The following is a 16,689-nucleotide window of genomic DNA, read 5'->3' on the forward strand; positions in this document are numbered from 1 at the left end:
ATATATAGATTATTCATACACTGCCCCAATTTTAACCTAGCAAAAGTTCAAGTTTTATGAATGCTATCCTAAACCAGGAATGACTCATTATACAACGATATAAGAAAAAGTTAACCACGATCATAAAACTGATCAACACTCAAAGTAGAAGTACTCGTCCTTCGAACGGCAAAGTGTCACATTTTGGTGGGCAAGCATCTCTAGTCAGTTGCACGCATGTCATTTTTTCAGGCATAAACTCTTTATATTGTCTTAACTTGGTGCAGAAAAAAAAAGTCAATTTTTTGACTCTGTTGTAAAGGACCAAGTATCGTAAAACAAATAATTTTCTTTTATCGTTGCAAGCATCAAGTGACCCCAAAACGTATTTTATTCATAATATATTTTTTTAAGTAATCTGCAGATTCATCGGTTATCGAAATTTTAATCACCCAAATATTGTCATATATGTCATCGGACCCTGGTCTATTGTATGTGGAGCCTCAAAATCCGATACAAGGTCGCAGTTTTTCCGCTGCAGCGCATCATTCGATGTTCATCTTTAACTTAATCGCTTGGTGTGTGCCAAAGAGTCGCCGACTTTGATTTGTTTGCTACGGTCCGCCGCCTTTCGGTCTTGGCCGCGTCACTCGGTGTGTGTCTGTGTGTGTGTGGCGGGCTTTACTGTCAGAACCGTCATAATTCAGCCCGCCTCCGCTTCATCATCTTGTCCTCCACATTTATAAATAGTGGCGTTAATTTCACTCACTGTGATGGAACTCGCAGCTTCCCCCCTCACCAGTGTGAATTCTAACAACTGTACATCTCTGGAGAGGGTTTGCTCATAGCAGGGTGTCTATAATCTGCCGACAGGCAAGTCTTCCTTTTTTCAATATTTTATTTTTTCCAAGGTGTGACCATGTGAGTGATGGCTCCGCAGTGAGCCGCTTTCCTCAGCCAGACCGATCAATTACCCCTATCGGTGAAATATGCCGACCGGGTGGACAGTCATTTTCTGCATCTCGATCCACTCGCGTGGCATTTCCCCTCCAGTGCGCCACGTGAGGAACGGGGCGGGGTGGGGGGTGGGGGTGGTCTGGGGGGTAATTCTCACGATCATGCCGCTCATATGTGACAAGTGGTCAAATAAACAGAAGGGCGTCACCGTTTAAAACACTAGTGTTTCTCTTTATTCAACTTGCATGGTACAGAAAGACCATCGTTTCTACAGCAGTTGTACTAAAAACCACAAGACCGGATATGTGCACGAGCCACGCATGACGTCACCAGTACGACGCTTGTAGTGGAAGAAACTAGATGAGGACAAAAGTATTGGGACACCAGGAAGGCGTTAACATTTATTCCATAGTCTTGATATCCAGTTTAGGGTACATGTACTAGTGCACTTGTTTTCCTCACTCGTAAGACAATTCTGTGCACTAGTAGAACATATGTAGCATTTTGTTCCAGTACTAAATGAAATTTTTACGCACTAATGGACAACTTTGGCATACTAGTAGCACAACTACATGTTACTATTCAGTAGGGGTGTAACGGTACACGTGGGTGGATTAATACGTTTCGGTATGGCATGTTCGGTTCGGTCCACTTGCGTTCGGTTCGGCCCGCTTATTATAGCGCGAGATTACGCACGGGCGCTATTGACTGTTGCACGCGGGAGAGGAGGGCGGCGGCACTAAAGAGGAGAAAACGAATACGCAAACAAGCCAGAGCTCGAAGGTCCCCGCGTACACTGCGGTCTCCTGTTTGGGAACATTCTGGCTGTCCTGTTAAAATCACAGATGGGGAAAAGTACGCGTAAGTCTCAAAGTTGTGTGCCGATATTCCTACATGAGATCGGCGGCTATGCTGTGGGTAGCACGTGTAACATGATAACATTTAAAACAACATCATCCGACTTTGAATGTTTCTTAGACGAGAAAGCAAGCAGTCTATTTAGCCAAAAACAAAGTACAACAGCTCTGTGCTTCGTTCTCCGCTGCTCCTCCCGATAGTCGTACGATGCATTCATGAACCTCGGAAACATCACAACTCAGCAAAACACAAATCCGTCCACAACACAGATAACCCAATTCGTTACAAAATGCTGTTGCACATTCAAAGATTTGCATGCCTAAAAAGTGTAAATAATTTCATCAAGACTTTAAAGTTACTATATTTCATTAGAAAGAGTTTTACTATAGTTAGCAATAATATTAACTGTTATTGTATGTATTTTTTTCATCACAAAAAGTGTATATATGTACTGTAATGACAACTTGTCTTTAACTTGAATACTTAGATGTGTCATAAATAAATATACGAAAATATCCCAAACCGAAGTTTCCAAGAAACCGAACCGAAATGTGAATAGCGTATGTACCGTTACACCCCTACTATTCAGGCAAAACTATATTTGACATATTGACACCTGAACACTAGATCCACGTATTGCAAGAATGTGCATATAATTGATGCCCACTATAAATGCATTGGGGGGGAAGTGTTGGCTCCCCCCAAAAATGACAAAAATAAAAAATATTAAAGTGAAAAAAAACCAACTTTTTTTTTATTCTTTTTTTTTTTTTTTTCTAAATACAGAAGAAAACTAATTTGCATATAGGTGAACCTGCAGGTGCGGAACCCTACTAGTGAAGCTCTAGATCAGGGGTGCCCAGTACGTCGATCGCAATCGACCGGTCGATCGCAAAGGCATTGTGGGTAGATCGCCGGCCTATCATCCGTCCTCACTACTGTATTGCTACGTTCATGCTGCGTTCACACCAACTGCGTGGGGAGCGTTCCCGGCGGCGCGTTTGAATTGGAGTCAGTGTAGTTCGCGGAGCGAAGCACCGAAAATCCGCCCATTCGCTCCATTAGTCAACTTTTTTTAACCTCACGGTAGCCAATCAGCATCGGGCATACTACGTCACACACAGCCACACAGTGTCCTGTTCACCCTGCTTTTTTTTTTTTTTAAACAGTTCTTGAACTTTACCAATACAGCAACATTGTTAGCATTAGCATAGTGTGCAAAAAAAGTTGACTTGTTTTATACGCGGCGAATGGAGCGAATGGGCGGATTGTTGTTGCTGCAAATGTGCTCGAGGCAGCTACTGTCAGCAGCTACTGTCCGGACTATGCGTCCCTGGCTGATTCCATTCAGTGCAAGTCATCAGAGTAAGGTAATTACAAAACATTTTTTGTTGTTGTATTGTGCTATATAGGTTGATGCAATCATGCAAGGTACGCCAGCATATACGGTACATATAAAAATAATTCTCAATATATTTATAAATAATGTGTTTAGCATTTTTAGTAGGCGGTGGATCATTTTGACTCGCTCATGTCAGAAGTAGCTCTCGGGCTGAAAAAGTGTGGGCACCCCTGGTCTAGATGTTAACTCGTAGAATTTTATGTCATGGGTAGTAGTACAAGTAGCAACTTGTCAACTAGTGCACAGTTTTGCCTCACAAGTAACGTAGTTGTCCTAACAGCGAGGACAAAATGCGTACTAGTGCATGGACCTCACGCAATACTATTGTTCAAAATGGCCTAGTGTTTCGATACTTTGGTCCACGTGATGTCATCTGAACGCTGCTTAGAAAAGTTTCATCGAAGACAAACTGACACGTGTCTTTGCGAGATTCTAGAAGACGTCACAAGCCGATACGTACTTAAAATAGACATTTATGAATAATACATTTGATTGTTATGAGACGGGCGACATGAACGTTCCCTTGAAAGTTCCTTTGGTGCCTCTTTCGAATGATGAACAGTGATTAGATGTGAAGGCAGGTAATGGTTGTTGTTTCCACAATGCAATACCTGTCAAAAAAAAAAAAAAAAAAATCCATGTCGCCTTGTTGCAGTAGTCCTTGGCTCGCGTGATGACATACCGGTAAATCTGTCGCCCCTGCCAAGCCAACACAAAGACTTAAAAACAAAAAAACAACAACTTTGGGATTGGTTGCTGGAATAGCCATTCAGGTGGTAAATATTTGAAAGAGTTTTGCTCATTGCACCCCAGTGTGAATAAAGAGGTGAATGCCAGATAATTAAGGAAATAAATCATGAGGAAAACCAATAGGAAAAATACACACACAAAGAATTAGCATTTTTCCGAGGCTGGAAGCAAGGAGCATTTTTGGAGCGTGACATGTTAAACACATTGCCTGTTGGCCACAGCACCGCCAAACAAATTTGTGAAATTCACCAATCCTTGTTTGGAGATGCCGACGCTTGATGGCGGATGGATTTTTTTTTTTGTTGTTTTAAACCGTTTACAACATAGGTGTCAAAATCAAGGCCCTGGGGGTCAGATGCGATGCGCCACTTAAATTTATGTGTCAAATATCTACTTCATGTCTCTTGCTAAAATAATTTTGGTAGAAAGAATGTACTGAAATTGCAATTTTTTTTTCACTTTAGCAAATATTTGAAACATTTTATTCCACCAAAGCCCATCTTAACGGTAATGGAATAATAGCTGTGCACTGTGAACATCTGCGTATTTGCGGTTTGGCCTTCACAAATGTATGCTGGCGTCTTAGGGCCTCGGAAAGATTTTCAAGTCGAAGCGAATTAATTAAATTAATTAATCAACTAATCGATTATCAAAATAATCGACATTTATGTAAGGACTCTCCTGTTTTTGAATGGTGTCCAAAAAAATTAAATAATTTTTTGTGACTCGTGGATGAATTAAAAAAAATATTAATTAGCTTATTCAATTATTAAAGTAATTACTTGTTGCATTCTTATTTTGAAGGGGCTTCATTTAGACAAAAGTAGCTGCCATCGTATGGCATCTATAGTAAATTGCAAACCTGTCAATTTGTCTGTCTGCTCGTTGTCCTTGAATATATTTGACGCTATTTCCCATGACTTCAGAATTCCAATTCAATTTGTTAATATATTATACACTGGTGCCTTGAGATACGAGTTTAATTTTTTCAGTGACTTTGTGCTTAACTCAAAAGAGCCATGTCAAATCAACATTCCCTATTGAAATGAATGGAAATAAATGACAATCAGTTCGTTCCAGCCTCCCCCACAAAACACATTTTTGTCAGATGTTTTTAATTAGGAAAATATGAATCTATAATGTTGTACTTTACACAAAACAGCCACGAGTTACATAATTAAATAACAATATAAAGAATTAAACAATTTGAGCATCAAGATTCACTCATTGCAGCTCCTGGTGTGCAGACCTTGGCCACCAGGCGGCAGTATAATAGTCATACAGAAGAGGGAGAAAAGTTTCAATCAACTACTGAGACTCAATAAACTGAAGTTGTAGTAGTTGTTTTTTGCGGAGAATAAAGAATACATGCCTGTGAGTATTATATTTTCTTTCTGTCTACATGTTTTGTTGCACCATTTGTGTGTATCCATTCTATATCTGTTTCTTAAAGCATTATAACTTCAGCACATACAGTAGATGCTAGTCGTTAGCTGTGTGCGGCCTTTCCCATTATGTGTTCGCATTAAACTAGTGGAGTTAATGCAAGGTTTTTCTTTTTAAGAATTAATCACTTTTTTGCCAATTGTTGCACCTTACTAAGTGACTTGAGTTCAGTGCCACCATACAGAAAACGTCGAAAAGCAAAATAACCAGCCGAACGTATCGTGTCTCAAGGCACCATTGTAATAACAATCACACTGCAGGGGCAATTGTGCACATGTAATACGTTATAAGTTGACAAGTTCCCACAGTCATAGCCTAACTAGGATGTGGCCCGTGACCAAAAAAATGTACAAGCAAGGAAACATGAATTTTTGTGGCGCTGGAATAGCGAACAGTCTTTGCGAGGTGTAGCTGTGCGACTGGAAGCGCAAGGGAGCGAAATTGGGCACCTCAAACGGGATGCTGCACGGCTGTTAAATTGTTTGTTTGTGAATTCGTCACGCCGGGTCCGCGCTTGGCACAGCTCGGGGCCGTGACAGCCACACAGAGGAAATTTACCCGTGGAAGCAAGGAAGGAAGGAAGGAAAGAGAGAGGCGGGCGTGATGAGTTTAGGTTTAAGACCTCAGGGAAGCCGAGGAGTTTGCGCGGCGGCTTGAATACCTGCGGTCCCTGAACGTATTTCACAGTTTGGGAGAAAATGAAAACTACTGCTGCAGGCAACAAAAAAAAAAAAAAATTCTGGAGACTCCGTTGAAGTGTTCACCATATGGAAAAAGGAGCCCCCTCAGAGGTTCACGACCGGGATCCTGACACAGCAAGAGACAAGACAAGAAAAAGTGTTTAAAAAAAAAAACACTAAAAGAGAAGTCTGTATATGGGGGATAATGTGAGTTAAAATGGAGCGGAGAGGCCTGAAGCTGAAGAAGGGATGCACTCCCAAACTACTCAAGCTGCATCACAAGGGACTGAGAAGGAGGAGTGCAGCACTATAATTATCCTTATTGAGATTAACTCTAAATACCCTTGAACAAAAGCAGTTTTTTTTTTTTTTGTTTTTTGTTTTTTCCCCCCCCACATGGGGCCCCAGAGTGACTCATCACAGAAAAAAAAAAACCCAACCAAAAAAAAAAAAAAAAAACCCAGAATACTTTTCAACACTCCCGGCCAGAATGCTCCTCGGAGAACGCAAGCGCTGCTGTCCAATTACAGTACGACACACACTTTTCTTAAGCGAGTCGTTACCTCTCCCGGTCGGCGAAGGAGGAGGAGGTGCTGTGCAGCGTCTGCCGGCTCTCCTCCGACGGCAGGGAGCACGGTAGCGCGCGGGTGAGGGGCGGGGCCACGCCGCGGGAGAGCGGGGGCCGGTGTCGGGAACAGCTGCGATCGTAACTGGAGAGATGGATGGATGGAGGCGAAGAGGGGAGAATGAGCACAGTGGAGAGGGACGCACGTGGGCCACGCCTTTTAGTAGGGTCTGGAATCACCTCTTGATACCACCGCTATTGCGCCACAATTATAGAAAAGACAATTTCAATCAATATTTATGTACTTGCGTGACAAAAAACAAAAAAAGTATACTCGCCAGAGTTTTGCTCTGATCGACCCGATCGGAGGATGGAAAAATGCTGATGTCACCAAGGGCCTAATTTCAGTTGCACCGCTAATTCTGAAGGCCGAGGGCAGATTAGATTGACATAGCGACACATACATCCTGAAATCTGATTGGACAGAAAAACAAAAACAAAAAAACATAGACCTACTGGAAGAGAGAAAAACTGTTGGGAATAAATGAATACAATTTCATGGAACAAAAATTTTAATTTAGGCTGTAAACGTAGCTCAGTGCCCACCGCTGGAAGAGTTGGTAGCTGGGAAACAACAAGGGAGAGAGCGTCAGGAGCAGCAGAGCCATTCTCATATCGACAAACGCATTAACGTTGCCAATGCAAGAGAGGATTAGTTGCCCTCATTGGACTCATTAAAACAATGTCCGTGGGAAGAGAAGCGGGAGGCGTTGAGTCGATCTTGGCGTGGGGGGAGGGGGGGGGGGGGCAGTAAAAATAGGTGTATTATTGTGGAAGAGTTTTGCTGGCTTTCTTGAAGGCATCCTCTGTTTTTTAGTATGACTTACTACGACCGTTGGTGCGTTCGACGGAAGGCTCGGCTTCCGACGGTGCTGACCAGAGCTCCTCAACTACCAACGAGGATGGGAAGAATGATTTGGTTAGGATTCGTTTTCTTTTTACAGATTAGAAGGATCCTTGTAAAGGGCCAAATTAAAAGTAGAACAGCCGCTTCAAACCGAAATTCTAGTCTTTTAAGTTCATAGGTTTAAAGCGGAAGTCAACGCAAACATTTTTTTTTTCCAAGAATATGTTCTATGCAAGCCCGCTAGTTGAAAAACAGCATTCAGATAAATTTTCGTTTGTGGAATAAGTGTTAATCCACTCGGTTTTAGCCATCTCCGGGGGCGGCCATTTTGTCTTCTGTTGACTGAAAATGACATCACAACCGCTCACAACGATCAATCACGGCTTCGATTCACAAAACAGGTCAGCCGCGATTGGTCGTTGTGAGCAGTTGTGATGTCATTTTCATAAAAGCGAGCGCACTTTGCTGCTTGATTTATATTCCGCAAACGCAAAATTAATCAGATTCCCGTGTTTCAACCAGTGCACCTGCTGCGAACATATTCTTGAAAAAAAAAAATGTTTGGGTTGACTTCCGTTTTAATGCTCTTGAGAGACCTGTTTGCAAAATGTCATGCTGGGTGAAACTGGCTGCAGGCGTGAGATTTACAAACACGGTGTGCAGGTGTGAAATTCTACAAAAAGAAAAATCACCACCCAAAAAAAAAAAACCCCTCCTTGTCTGTGTACATGAAACCCAAGGTATGAGAACCCTAATACATAATGCATAAATCAAAGCATACAAGTAACTGTACCTTCTGCCTAGAGCGGGCATAAACACTGGTGAATGGGCTAAAAGTGCCAGCTGTCTCAACACCTGTGCAATGCGCGATGGGCGATGACATCAGAGGGTTGCCTCGCTTTGCTCGTTTGCATGAAAAGACAGTAAAATGCTGCACTGTGTTCCGCAGAGAAGAACATGTCACAATATTTCCTCTTTGAACTAGACCAGAATAATCCTCAAACGGGGAAGCTGGCAAAAGTCAAGCAGCCTTTTACATCCAGAAAATAAGATACACACGTACATACAGAAAGGACGTTATGTTTTGATGCTCTCGGCGGAGCGCGCTGATATGTTGACTCAAGTCGTTTGCTACAAAGAGATGGATCTTTTTCGATTTTTCTTTTTTTTTTTTTTTTTTTATGGCGAGGCGGCGTCAATCAAAAATATTAACTTGGCTCTCACTTTGTTGTTTGTTACTGATGTATTGATAGATTCCGACACGCTAGGATTAAAGCTGTCAGAAGATTGTCGCTACTAAAAACAAATCATCATCTCAGATTTTCCTGTTGTTGTTGTTGTTGTTCTTGCCGTCCTCTTCTGCTCCATACTCTGGCTCCAATTGTTTTCTCGCCTGCGTGGTGACATTTTGAATGCTAATGCGGATCCTGGGGCTCATAAACTGAACCCTAGCGGAATCCCAGCCACGAAACCAACCCAACCCTAACAGTAACTAAACCACTATACCTTACAATAACGACAGAATCTAACCCAACCGTATCACTAAACTAACCTTAACTGTACCACCCTACACTAACCATACCCTACCGTTAAACCTAACTATACCACTAACCCTGTCACCAACCACCCTAGCTACCGCAAAACCAAGCACAACCGTACCACTGAAGCCCTCATTAATCCTACCACCCAAACCAACCCATCCACTAAATCAGCACAAAACGAACCGTACTATAAAACGTAGGCCCTAAACTGTAACTGTACCCTTGCTCTATTGAAATGTATTCCAGAAAGTACATATCGTCGCTGTCAGGTGAAATCCTCTCCTCTCCAAAAATCACTTCTTTTCAGGAAATTAAAAAAAACAAAACACAATCTTGCTTTATTTACAAAACACCGCGTTGTTAAAGATGGTATTAAACCTTATAATGCTACCATATACCGTTGCGAACCAACATGAACACAATGCTGCCCCCAAATCATGTTCAATCGCTACTTTAATTTGCAGGAAAAAAAATGCAAATTTATTATGATGCCATTGGTGAAAATGGCCAGCACCAGCCGTCCACGTGAGTTTTCACTGCCAGGCGTTTTCAAAGGAGAACCTCCTGAGTGCCAGCCAATTTTGAGCATTCTGACTGATCTTTCAAGGCTCAAAGAATATTGTGGTTTATGACTCCATTTTTTAGTAATCAGCAGTACAACATGGGTTGATTTCACCCAAATCCATTGTTTTCTGAAAACTGAAAAGAGATATTTTCTGGCAATGGTGACTTTGATGGTAATCATTTTTGCTCTAGTGACACCTCAAACATATGAACAGTCCTTTTCGTCTATAAAATACCACTAACAACAACAATGAAACTGTGCTTTTGATGGCAAAATAATGTATTTGCCAAAAAATCATCAGTGTAAGAATTTTGCATTTGACACGTTTTACAAACTACTTGCATGCTATTTAGTAGTAGTAGTAGTCGTATTTAGTCGTGTGTGCGCGTGCGTCCCATGCATATACTGTACGTACGTACATTACGTCATCGCTTCTACTTCTAACTTTAAATAATCCCTGTCATCTTTTCTCCCTTTTTTGACACATTGTAGGATATTCAACAAAACAAACACTTTGATCAATCACAAGCTGCCTGTAGCGGTCACATTTCCAGTCCCACATTGTTTTCATACACGGTAAGCTCATCCAAAAAAGACCCAGTGATGCCATCGGGCACACCAATAGTATCAATTTTGTGAAAAATTCTGATATCGATCATATTTGTACAACCAAGGATTCTGCCCTAAAGCGACAATGCAGTATCCAACATTATTTATAAAAACGGCAGAGGATTCCTTTCAGAACACTTAACACAGCTGTAAATTCTCCTCGACTTGAGAATCGCCTAACCTCAGCCACCGTCAAACTTGACTTCATCAGACGGATGATTTTAGCGCCTGGAAAACAATTCGCCGCTCATATGCAGCTCTTCTGTAATCACACTGAACTGGATCGTGGCCACTTTCCACTATACGCTATCATTTGAGTCCATCTGCACCCCGTCCTCCCCCCTCCCATTCAACACATGGCGCTATTTACACATTTATGACTCCCGAGCGCCAGCCAGTCTATCACGCCGCGCAGAAGTGGTGTGAGCGTGACAATGTGCTACCTCGCCTCCAGTTCGAATAAGGTCATGGCTGAAGCAAATTCTAGATGCAACAGTTAGGTTCTGTCTGAAGACCAGTGTTTTTTTTTTTTGTTTTTTTTTTTTTTTTTTGCTAATCGTGTCGCAGCTCGCAGGAAAGTGGAGGATTAATCTGCAGCCACACTGGCAGCATTGGGACACAAAGGAGACTGGTGTCGGAGATAAGATGCAAAAAAGGACCACAATTACAATACTGATAGAAAGCCAAGAACCTCAAGGAAAGAAGTGCGGTGGGGAAACACAGGTATTGAGAGCAAGAAAGCAAATCCCTGCGAGGCCCGAGTGGGAGGAGGAGGAAGAGGGAGGTTTTGATCATGTGAGACGGTGGGGGCAAATCTGAGCTGAAGTATGAAAAGGGAATATGAAGTGGAACAAATTATACTGTTCTAGGCGCCGAATTGAAAAATTACGATTGGCAGTAAGGAGACGGAGAACGAACGCATAAATAAGTGACATAAAACAACAAAAACCTTGACGGAGGAAGATGCGGGAAAACAAGGCGCACAAGACCCGGCGGTCAAATCAACCTGACATTATTGGTCTGATCAGCAAAGCGTGGAAGTGCTCCACTATATCATCTGGATGAGTCCCCCATTTCCCTCTAATGGCCACTCTCCGGCGGGGCAATATATAAGCAACGCCCATCCCTTTTATTAGCGGCGTAATGGCAGGTGGAATATTACAATTTTTTAAATGTGAAGGCAAATCTTTAAAGTTGTTATCAGTGCAAATATGAACAAACGAGCAGCCTCGCCTCACTTCTTGTGATTTGCCCCTCAAGTGGCGAAAGTGACTAAGACGGAAAAGCAGCCTGCAAAATCTTAGATTACTGTAGTTGCGTGAATGCTGAAAGTCTTAAATTTTTTTTTTTTTTTTTTTACTCCGCCATTTTTTTGGCCCTCAAATATTTCTACCTTTCTTGACTGATTCTGGTAAAATAAATCAATCAAATAAAAGTACTAAGAAGCATCATACACAAGACAACAGTACTAAAAGTGAGACTGGTAGCTAGCGAAAGTTTTGTCGGAATCGCAGACGGACGCACGTTTGAAATTAGAGGCGGACCGGCCTATAGTATATACTATTTTTTTTTTTACCCCCGTAAAAAAAAAAAAAGGCGAATGACGGCAGACGGATGACGAGTAACAGACTCTCAATTTGTAGTAAAATTCCCAGCTCTGGTATTTAAGACAAGCACATAGCTTAGGCTTTTGTTTGCTATCTTAATTAGCTTAGAATTGTGTCTGGTAGCTTAATGCTAGTGCTAACACAACCTCTTTAGCAACTGATATTTGAACACAATTTGTGCTGCCGCAACACATTTAGCCATTCAACATCACATTACTCGATCATATTCTTTATCTTCTGCAAGGATCTGAGATAGCTAAAAGGAACTAGACCGTCGAATATACAGATGCCTATGCACAGTATATTTATTTGTCTTGTACTGCCCCCAGGCGGCCATGGCGGCAGCAGCACAAAGGCTATTCAATTGATGCTAAGTGTGTCAAAAACTCAGTACACTTTTACAACAATTTTATAGTCATTTTTCCTCCTCGAGGCAACACTCTACTGTACCGTTTAATATTCAGGCTACATTATTTTCTTCAAACACGAATATAAGAAAAAAAAAAAAGGCTATAGAAAGCCGTCTTGGTGGAACACTATTAGCGATGGGAGCCAAAATAACTCAGCCGTTTTCTGCTGAAATGTAGCCCATTTCCACACGGAATATCATGATATCCGTGTGCGAACGGGCTGACAGCAACCCGGCTCCAAGCTCCCACTAGTATCTTAACTCCTCAGCCTCCTGCGTTGAAGGCAAAAAGCCACAGAGGAAACAAGGTCAGTTCTGGAGTTCATTAGAGGGCGAGAAAGGATGGAAACAGCCTTGACAGCTTAGTTTGGATGTTTTCCCCCTGCGCTCGTGTGGCTTCGCTTGTGGCTAGACGAGCTTTGGGCAAGCTTCCTCCAAACACATGTCCGCCGGCTAAGTGGGAATTTCTAAAGAGCTTGTCCAGCTTGCCGTGATCCTGAAACGCCGTGGCTGACGGGTTCAAATTCTGCGTCAGGATACAATGCGGTGCCTGGTTTTTGCTTGTCGAGCTAAATGAGAGAAGGACGTTTGCAGCGGTTTGCTGTCGCGCTACCGGTGTTGCACTGCTGGGGTTTGTGGCCCAAACCGATCGGAATCGGAAGATTTTTTACGATCATACAGTCCGACCTGAGGGAATTGTCTGGCCGCGGCCTTTATTGACGCAAACGGCCAACTTAATCCTTGTTGCTTTTGACCGACATGACCAATTGGCTGTACCGCAAAGTCCCTAGTATCAATTATCTGATCGACAAGTACCCGTCTCCATGCAAAGTTCGTTAAATGTCCTGACATGAATTTGAGTCAGGACGCATCATAGTCCATCATTTGCCTATACTAATGCTGCAAGGCATAATTATAGTAAATATTAAGGCCACATCAATATTATCAATAATTTTTTTTTTTTTTTTTGTGCGCCAATGCTGATCCCGATATTTGGCGGAATAAAATTACGATAAAGGATTAATTGTCCGATAAATGAAGAAATATACATCATGAATAAGAGAATTTCGTTTTTTTGGTCACTATACAATATATCAAATCGGTTCTCTGAAATGCCATGCTATTCTGCCAAATACCATAATTGGCATCGGTTTCAAAAAATCCAGATTGATTGGGCCCTCGTATGTACTGTAGTATTCGTGTGTTGGATTTATGGCCCAGTGTGTGCCATCAGATTGGCCGGTTAGTCTGTGTGAGAGCGTCTGTGAGTGAGCTGTAGCCTACGACAGCTCCTTTGCGAGTGTTCACATTTTGTATTTGTGTGTTCTGACTCTTTGTCCAGTTCAATAAATGACTTCAAGCGCATATTAGACAGCAGCTCTCCTTGCCTACATGCACGGGCATTTCTAACCAGCTGGTAGTTGGGAAACTTATAAGTCCAAGGTACTAGTGTATTCGATGAAAAACACTTGTTGGCCATAAATAATAAGTCCAATGACAAACGGCAAGTACGGCGGTAAACGTGCGGCGCTAACTAGTTGATGGCTCACCGTTCGCAACCTCGAAACCTCGCATGTAAGCAACATCATAAACCGAACCCTCTGAAATGGATTTAAATCCAATGATACCAAATAACGCAAGTTTCGCAACCCTGCATACCGTTTAACCTGAGCGAGCAATTACTCTGACACAAAGTATTTCGATACCTTAATGTTTTGTCATCATTAACCTCCCTGTGGGCGAGAATATCCTATTGAACCTCTCACCCGATCTGCTCGTTACGTTATAACCATTTTTGACTTCGACCATGCAATACAGTCAGGGCCCCAACGCCATCAGAGGCATTGACCTACAGTAAATTGGGTCACCTTCCCTAAAATAATGGCCCAAGTCATGTTCTCATTTTTTTTTTCAGAAAAAGGGAAAAACGGAACAAAATACTTCAAATACAAAATAATTATTTTTATTCATAATTTCATTACAGGGGCGGAACCGAACGGGTCTGTTTAACTAAGGATGTAGTCAATTTTAACAGAGGTGTTTAGCATCCTTGAGCAAATATTTGAATATAAATTATAAGTTATATTTAGATAAATCAGTCAACTCAAAAATTTTCTTTCCAATAGTATGTTCTATCCACTAGTCTAAAGATGGTATTGGGATTAATATTGCGTTTGTGGAACATGAATTTGTTGTTTTTATCCCCCTCCTCGGGGCGGCCATTTTGCCACTTGCTGTCGACGGAAAAATGACATCAAAGTTGCTCGGGTCACGGCCAATCACGGCTCAGCTTGCGAATGTCGCGTGACCAAACTTTAAAACAGGTGAGCTGCGATTGCTCGCCACCAAATCTTTTTGTCACGTTCTCGACTGCTTCAGATGATGTTTGTGTTGCCAGTTGCGCTTTTGTACCATATTGATGATTTCGATGTCTGCGGCGCGATAGCGGCGGTATCAAGAGATGGATTAAGCCCCTCCCCAACCGAAGGCCCGGCTAGCAAATGCCGGGCACGACGCTGCGGGACGATAAATAAGAGGAGCGAGTTCCTACCAGAGTTTCGCCGTGATGATGATTGCGGTGAGGATGAGCAGCGTGGAGATGGTCACAGTGACGTAGAACTGGGGGTCCACTGTAACACACACACACACACACACAGTTACTATTCTCAGAGCGTGACCGTGTATAATTGCGCCAAGAACAAAAGAAGAAATCAATGAGGGCAGCTGAACATGAAATTGGATGTGCAAAAAGACTCCCAACTAAAAACAGCCATCCCGCCGCGTCTTCCACATATCTTGACGGCGGCCGATTGCGCGCCATGAGTGATGCCAACTTTATGAGGCTTTCCAGACGCGCTCACTTGGAGGGGGGCGGGTGGGTGTCGAGTCGTGCGGGGGAGGGGGTCAGCCTTCACCCGCCTGACAGTTAATTCCCAGGAGCACTCCTGGCAATGCGGCACGTCATTTTCCACTGATACCCACCTTCCTCCAGCTCGGTCTCCTCCGCCCCCCCGTCCTCCACGCCCTCTCGGTTCCGCGACTCCGGGGGCGCTTCCTCTTTGGGAGGCGTGCTGGCGTCGGGGTACAGCCAGTCCTCGGAGGACGAGGAGGCGGCGGCGGCGGCGGCGGCGGCGGCGGCGGTGCTGGCCTCCCGCTGGCTCCCGTGCTGGCGCAGCCGCTCCGTTTGCTGGCTGGAGAGGAGGTGGTGGTAGGTCTCATCCTCCAGCGGCTGCGTGGGCCCCCAGACCACCGCCCAGAGAGGGGTGGGCGTCACCTGAGTGGTGACGGACAGCTGGACGGCCAGGGCGTCCACCCGCTCCTCGTCGTCACGGTGACAGGCGGAGGGCTGCGTCACCAGGGCGACCAGGACGAGGGAGACGAGGGCGGTCAGTCGTGCGACAGGAGCGATGGAGCTGGAGGGTTAAGACACGGATGGCAAGTGAGCGGAGAAGTTGCACTGCTTTCTCCGCCTGAAACTCGGCCGTCTTACCATCTCTCCATCGCTTCGCTGTGTTCACTGACGCTCCGGCGCGCCGATCATCTCTGGAAGACGAGCAAAAGAGAGGAAAACAAAGGGGGAGGGTCCAGCTTTGCTCTCCATCGAGGATCCACGCAGTGATAGTATTGGCAAAAATCCCGCTCTCTAATCTATTCTAAATATACACGCTTCCCGCGGGCCGTTTCAAGTTTTTAACGCTCAATTATGCACGGCGCGCTCTTACACATCTGCGCGCAATAAACGGCCAAAAAGTACACACAGATCACCCGGACCGGTCGCACGCGCTCACAGCCAAGCCCATAAATCATCATTAGCGACGTCAGCCCATGCACGCGGCCAATACTTGCCAATGACACTTGGCGCCAACTTCTCATCTACTACTCGACTGCCCAAATGCCAACCAAATGTCACTCACGCGCTCCCGACGCATATCAGTGCCCACCTCTGGCAAGTGGAGAGAGGGAATGAGACGGAGAGAAAAGGGGAGATACAGAGCGCAAGGGGGGCTGGGGGGGGTAAGCGTTGGTTGCCTTAGCGACCGAGACACGTAGTCCGCTAGAGAGAGAGAGGGAGAGAGAGAGACTGTCAGAGAGATTTAAATGCTAATTATGTGTGTTTTAAAAGAAAAAAAAAAAAAAGGGTTCAAATTAAAAGGAACGAATTTGACGTGGCAAACAAACGATACGGCGATGTTTATAAGCTCATTTCGTAGGCAGCAGAAGGGGCGGGGGTGAGGGCAATAAAAAAAACTTCAATTACAATAACTGCAGGAAGCTTGAGAGGGGAAAAACAAAGCGGAGGGAGAAGGTGGAGTGTAATTGAATTCACATTCATTTACATAGGTCACACCGGCTCCGTGACAGGGTAAGCCGGTGATTCTGCAGCACCCAGGGTCAGGTGGGCGTTTGAAAAAAA

The 16,689-nt window shown here is 43.8% G+C and overlaps 1 protein-coding gene across 5 annotated transcripts; it reads right to left on the reverse strand.

Annotated features, from left to right (window-relative positions):
* Positions 1–1,309: 1,309 nt before the first annotated feature.
* pianp (PILR alpha associated neural protein) lies at positions 1,310–16,231 on the reverse strand. Of its 5 annotated transcripts, none has more exons than XR_015087782.1 (6): positions 15,766–16,221; positions 15,258–15,688; positions 14,827–14,905; positions 6,636–6,782; positions 6,054–6,199; positions 1,310–3,807 (listed from the first exon to the last, which is right to left on the reverse strand). XR_015087782.1 is itself a non-coding variant. In XM_086037456.1 (6 exons), the coding sequence occupies exons 2-6, from the start codon at positions 15,774–15,776 to the stop codon at positions 6,178–6,180; spliced, it is 690 nt and encodes a 229-aa protein (XP_085893582.1). In that variant the 5' UTR covers positions 15,777–15,818; positions 16,190–16,231; the 3' UTR covers positions 1,310–6,177. The 5 variants fall into 5 exon arrangements, 3 of the variants coding, with proteins under 3 accessions (XP_085893582.1, XP_085893583.1, XP_085893581.1); XR_015087781.1 differs by having other exon boundaries at positions 1,310–3,895; XM_086037456.1 differs by having other exon boundaries at positions 1,310–6,199; positions 15,766–15,818; positions 16,190–16,231.
* Between the last annotated feature and the right edge of the window lie 458 nt (positions 16,232–16,689).

This window comes from Filicampus tigris, chromosome 8 (assembly GCF_054856515.1).
Source record: "Filicampus tigris isolate MCC_2025a chromosome 8, RoL_Ftig_1.0, whole genome shotgun sequence".
In the NCBI taxonomy this organism is placed as follows: domain Eukaryota; kingdom Metazoa; phylum Chordata; class Actinopteri; order Syngnathiformes; family Syngnathidae; genus Filicampus; species Filicampus tigris.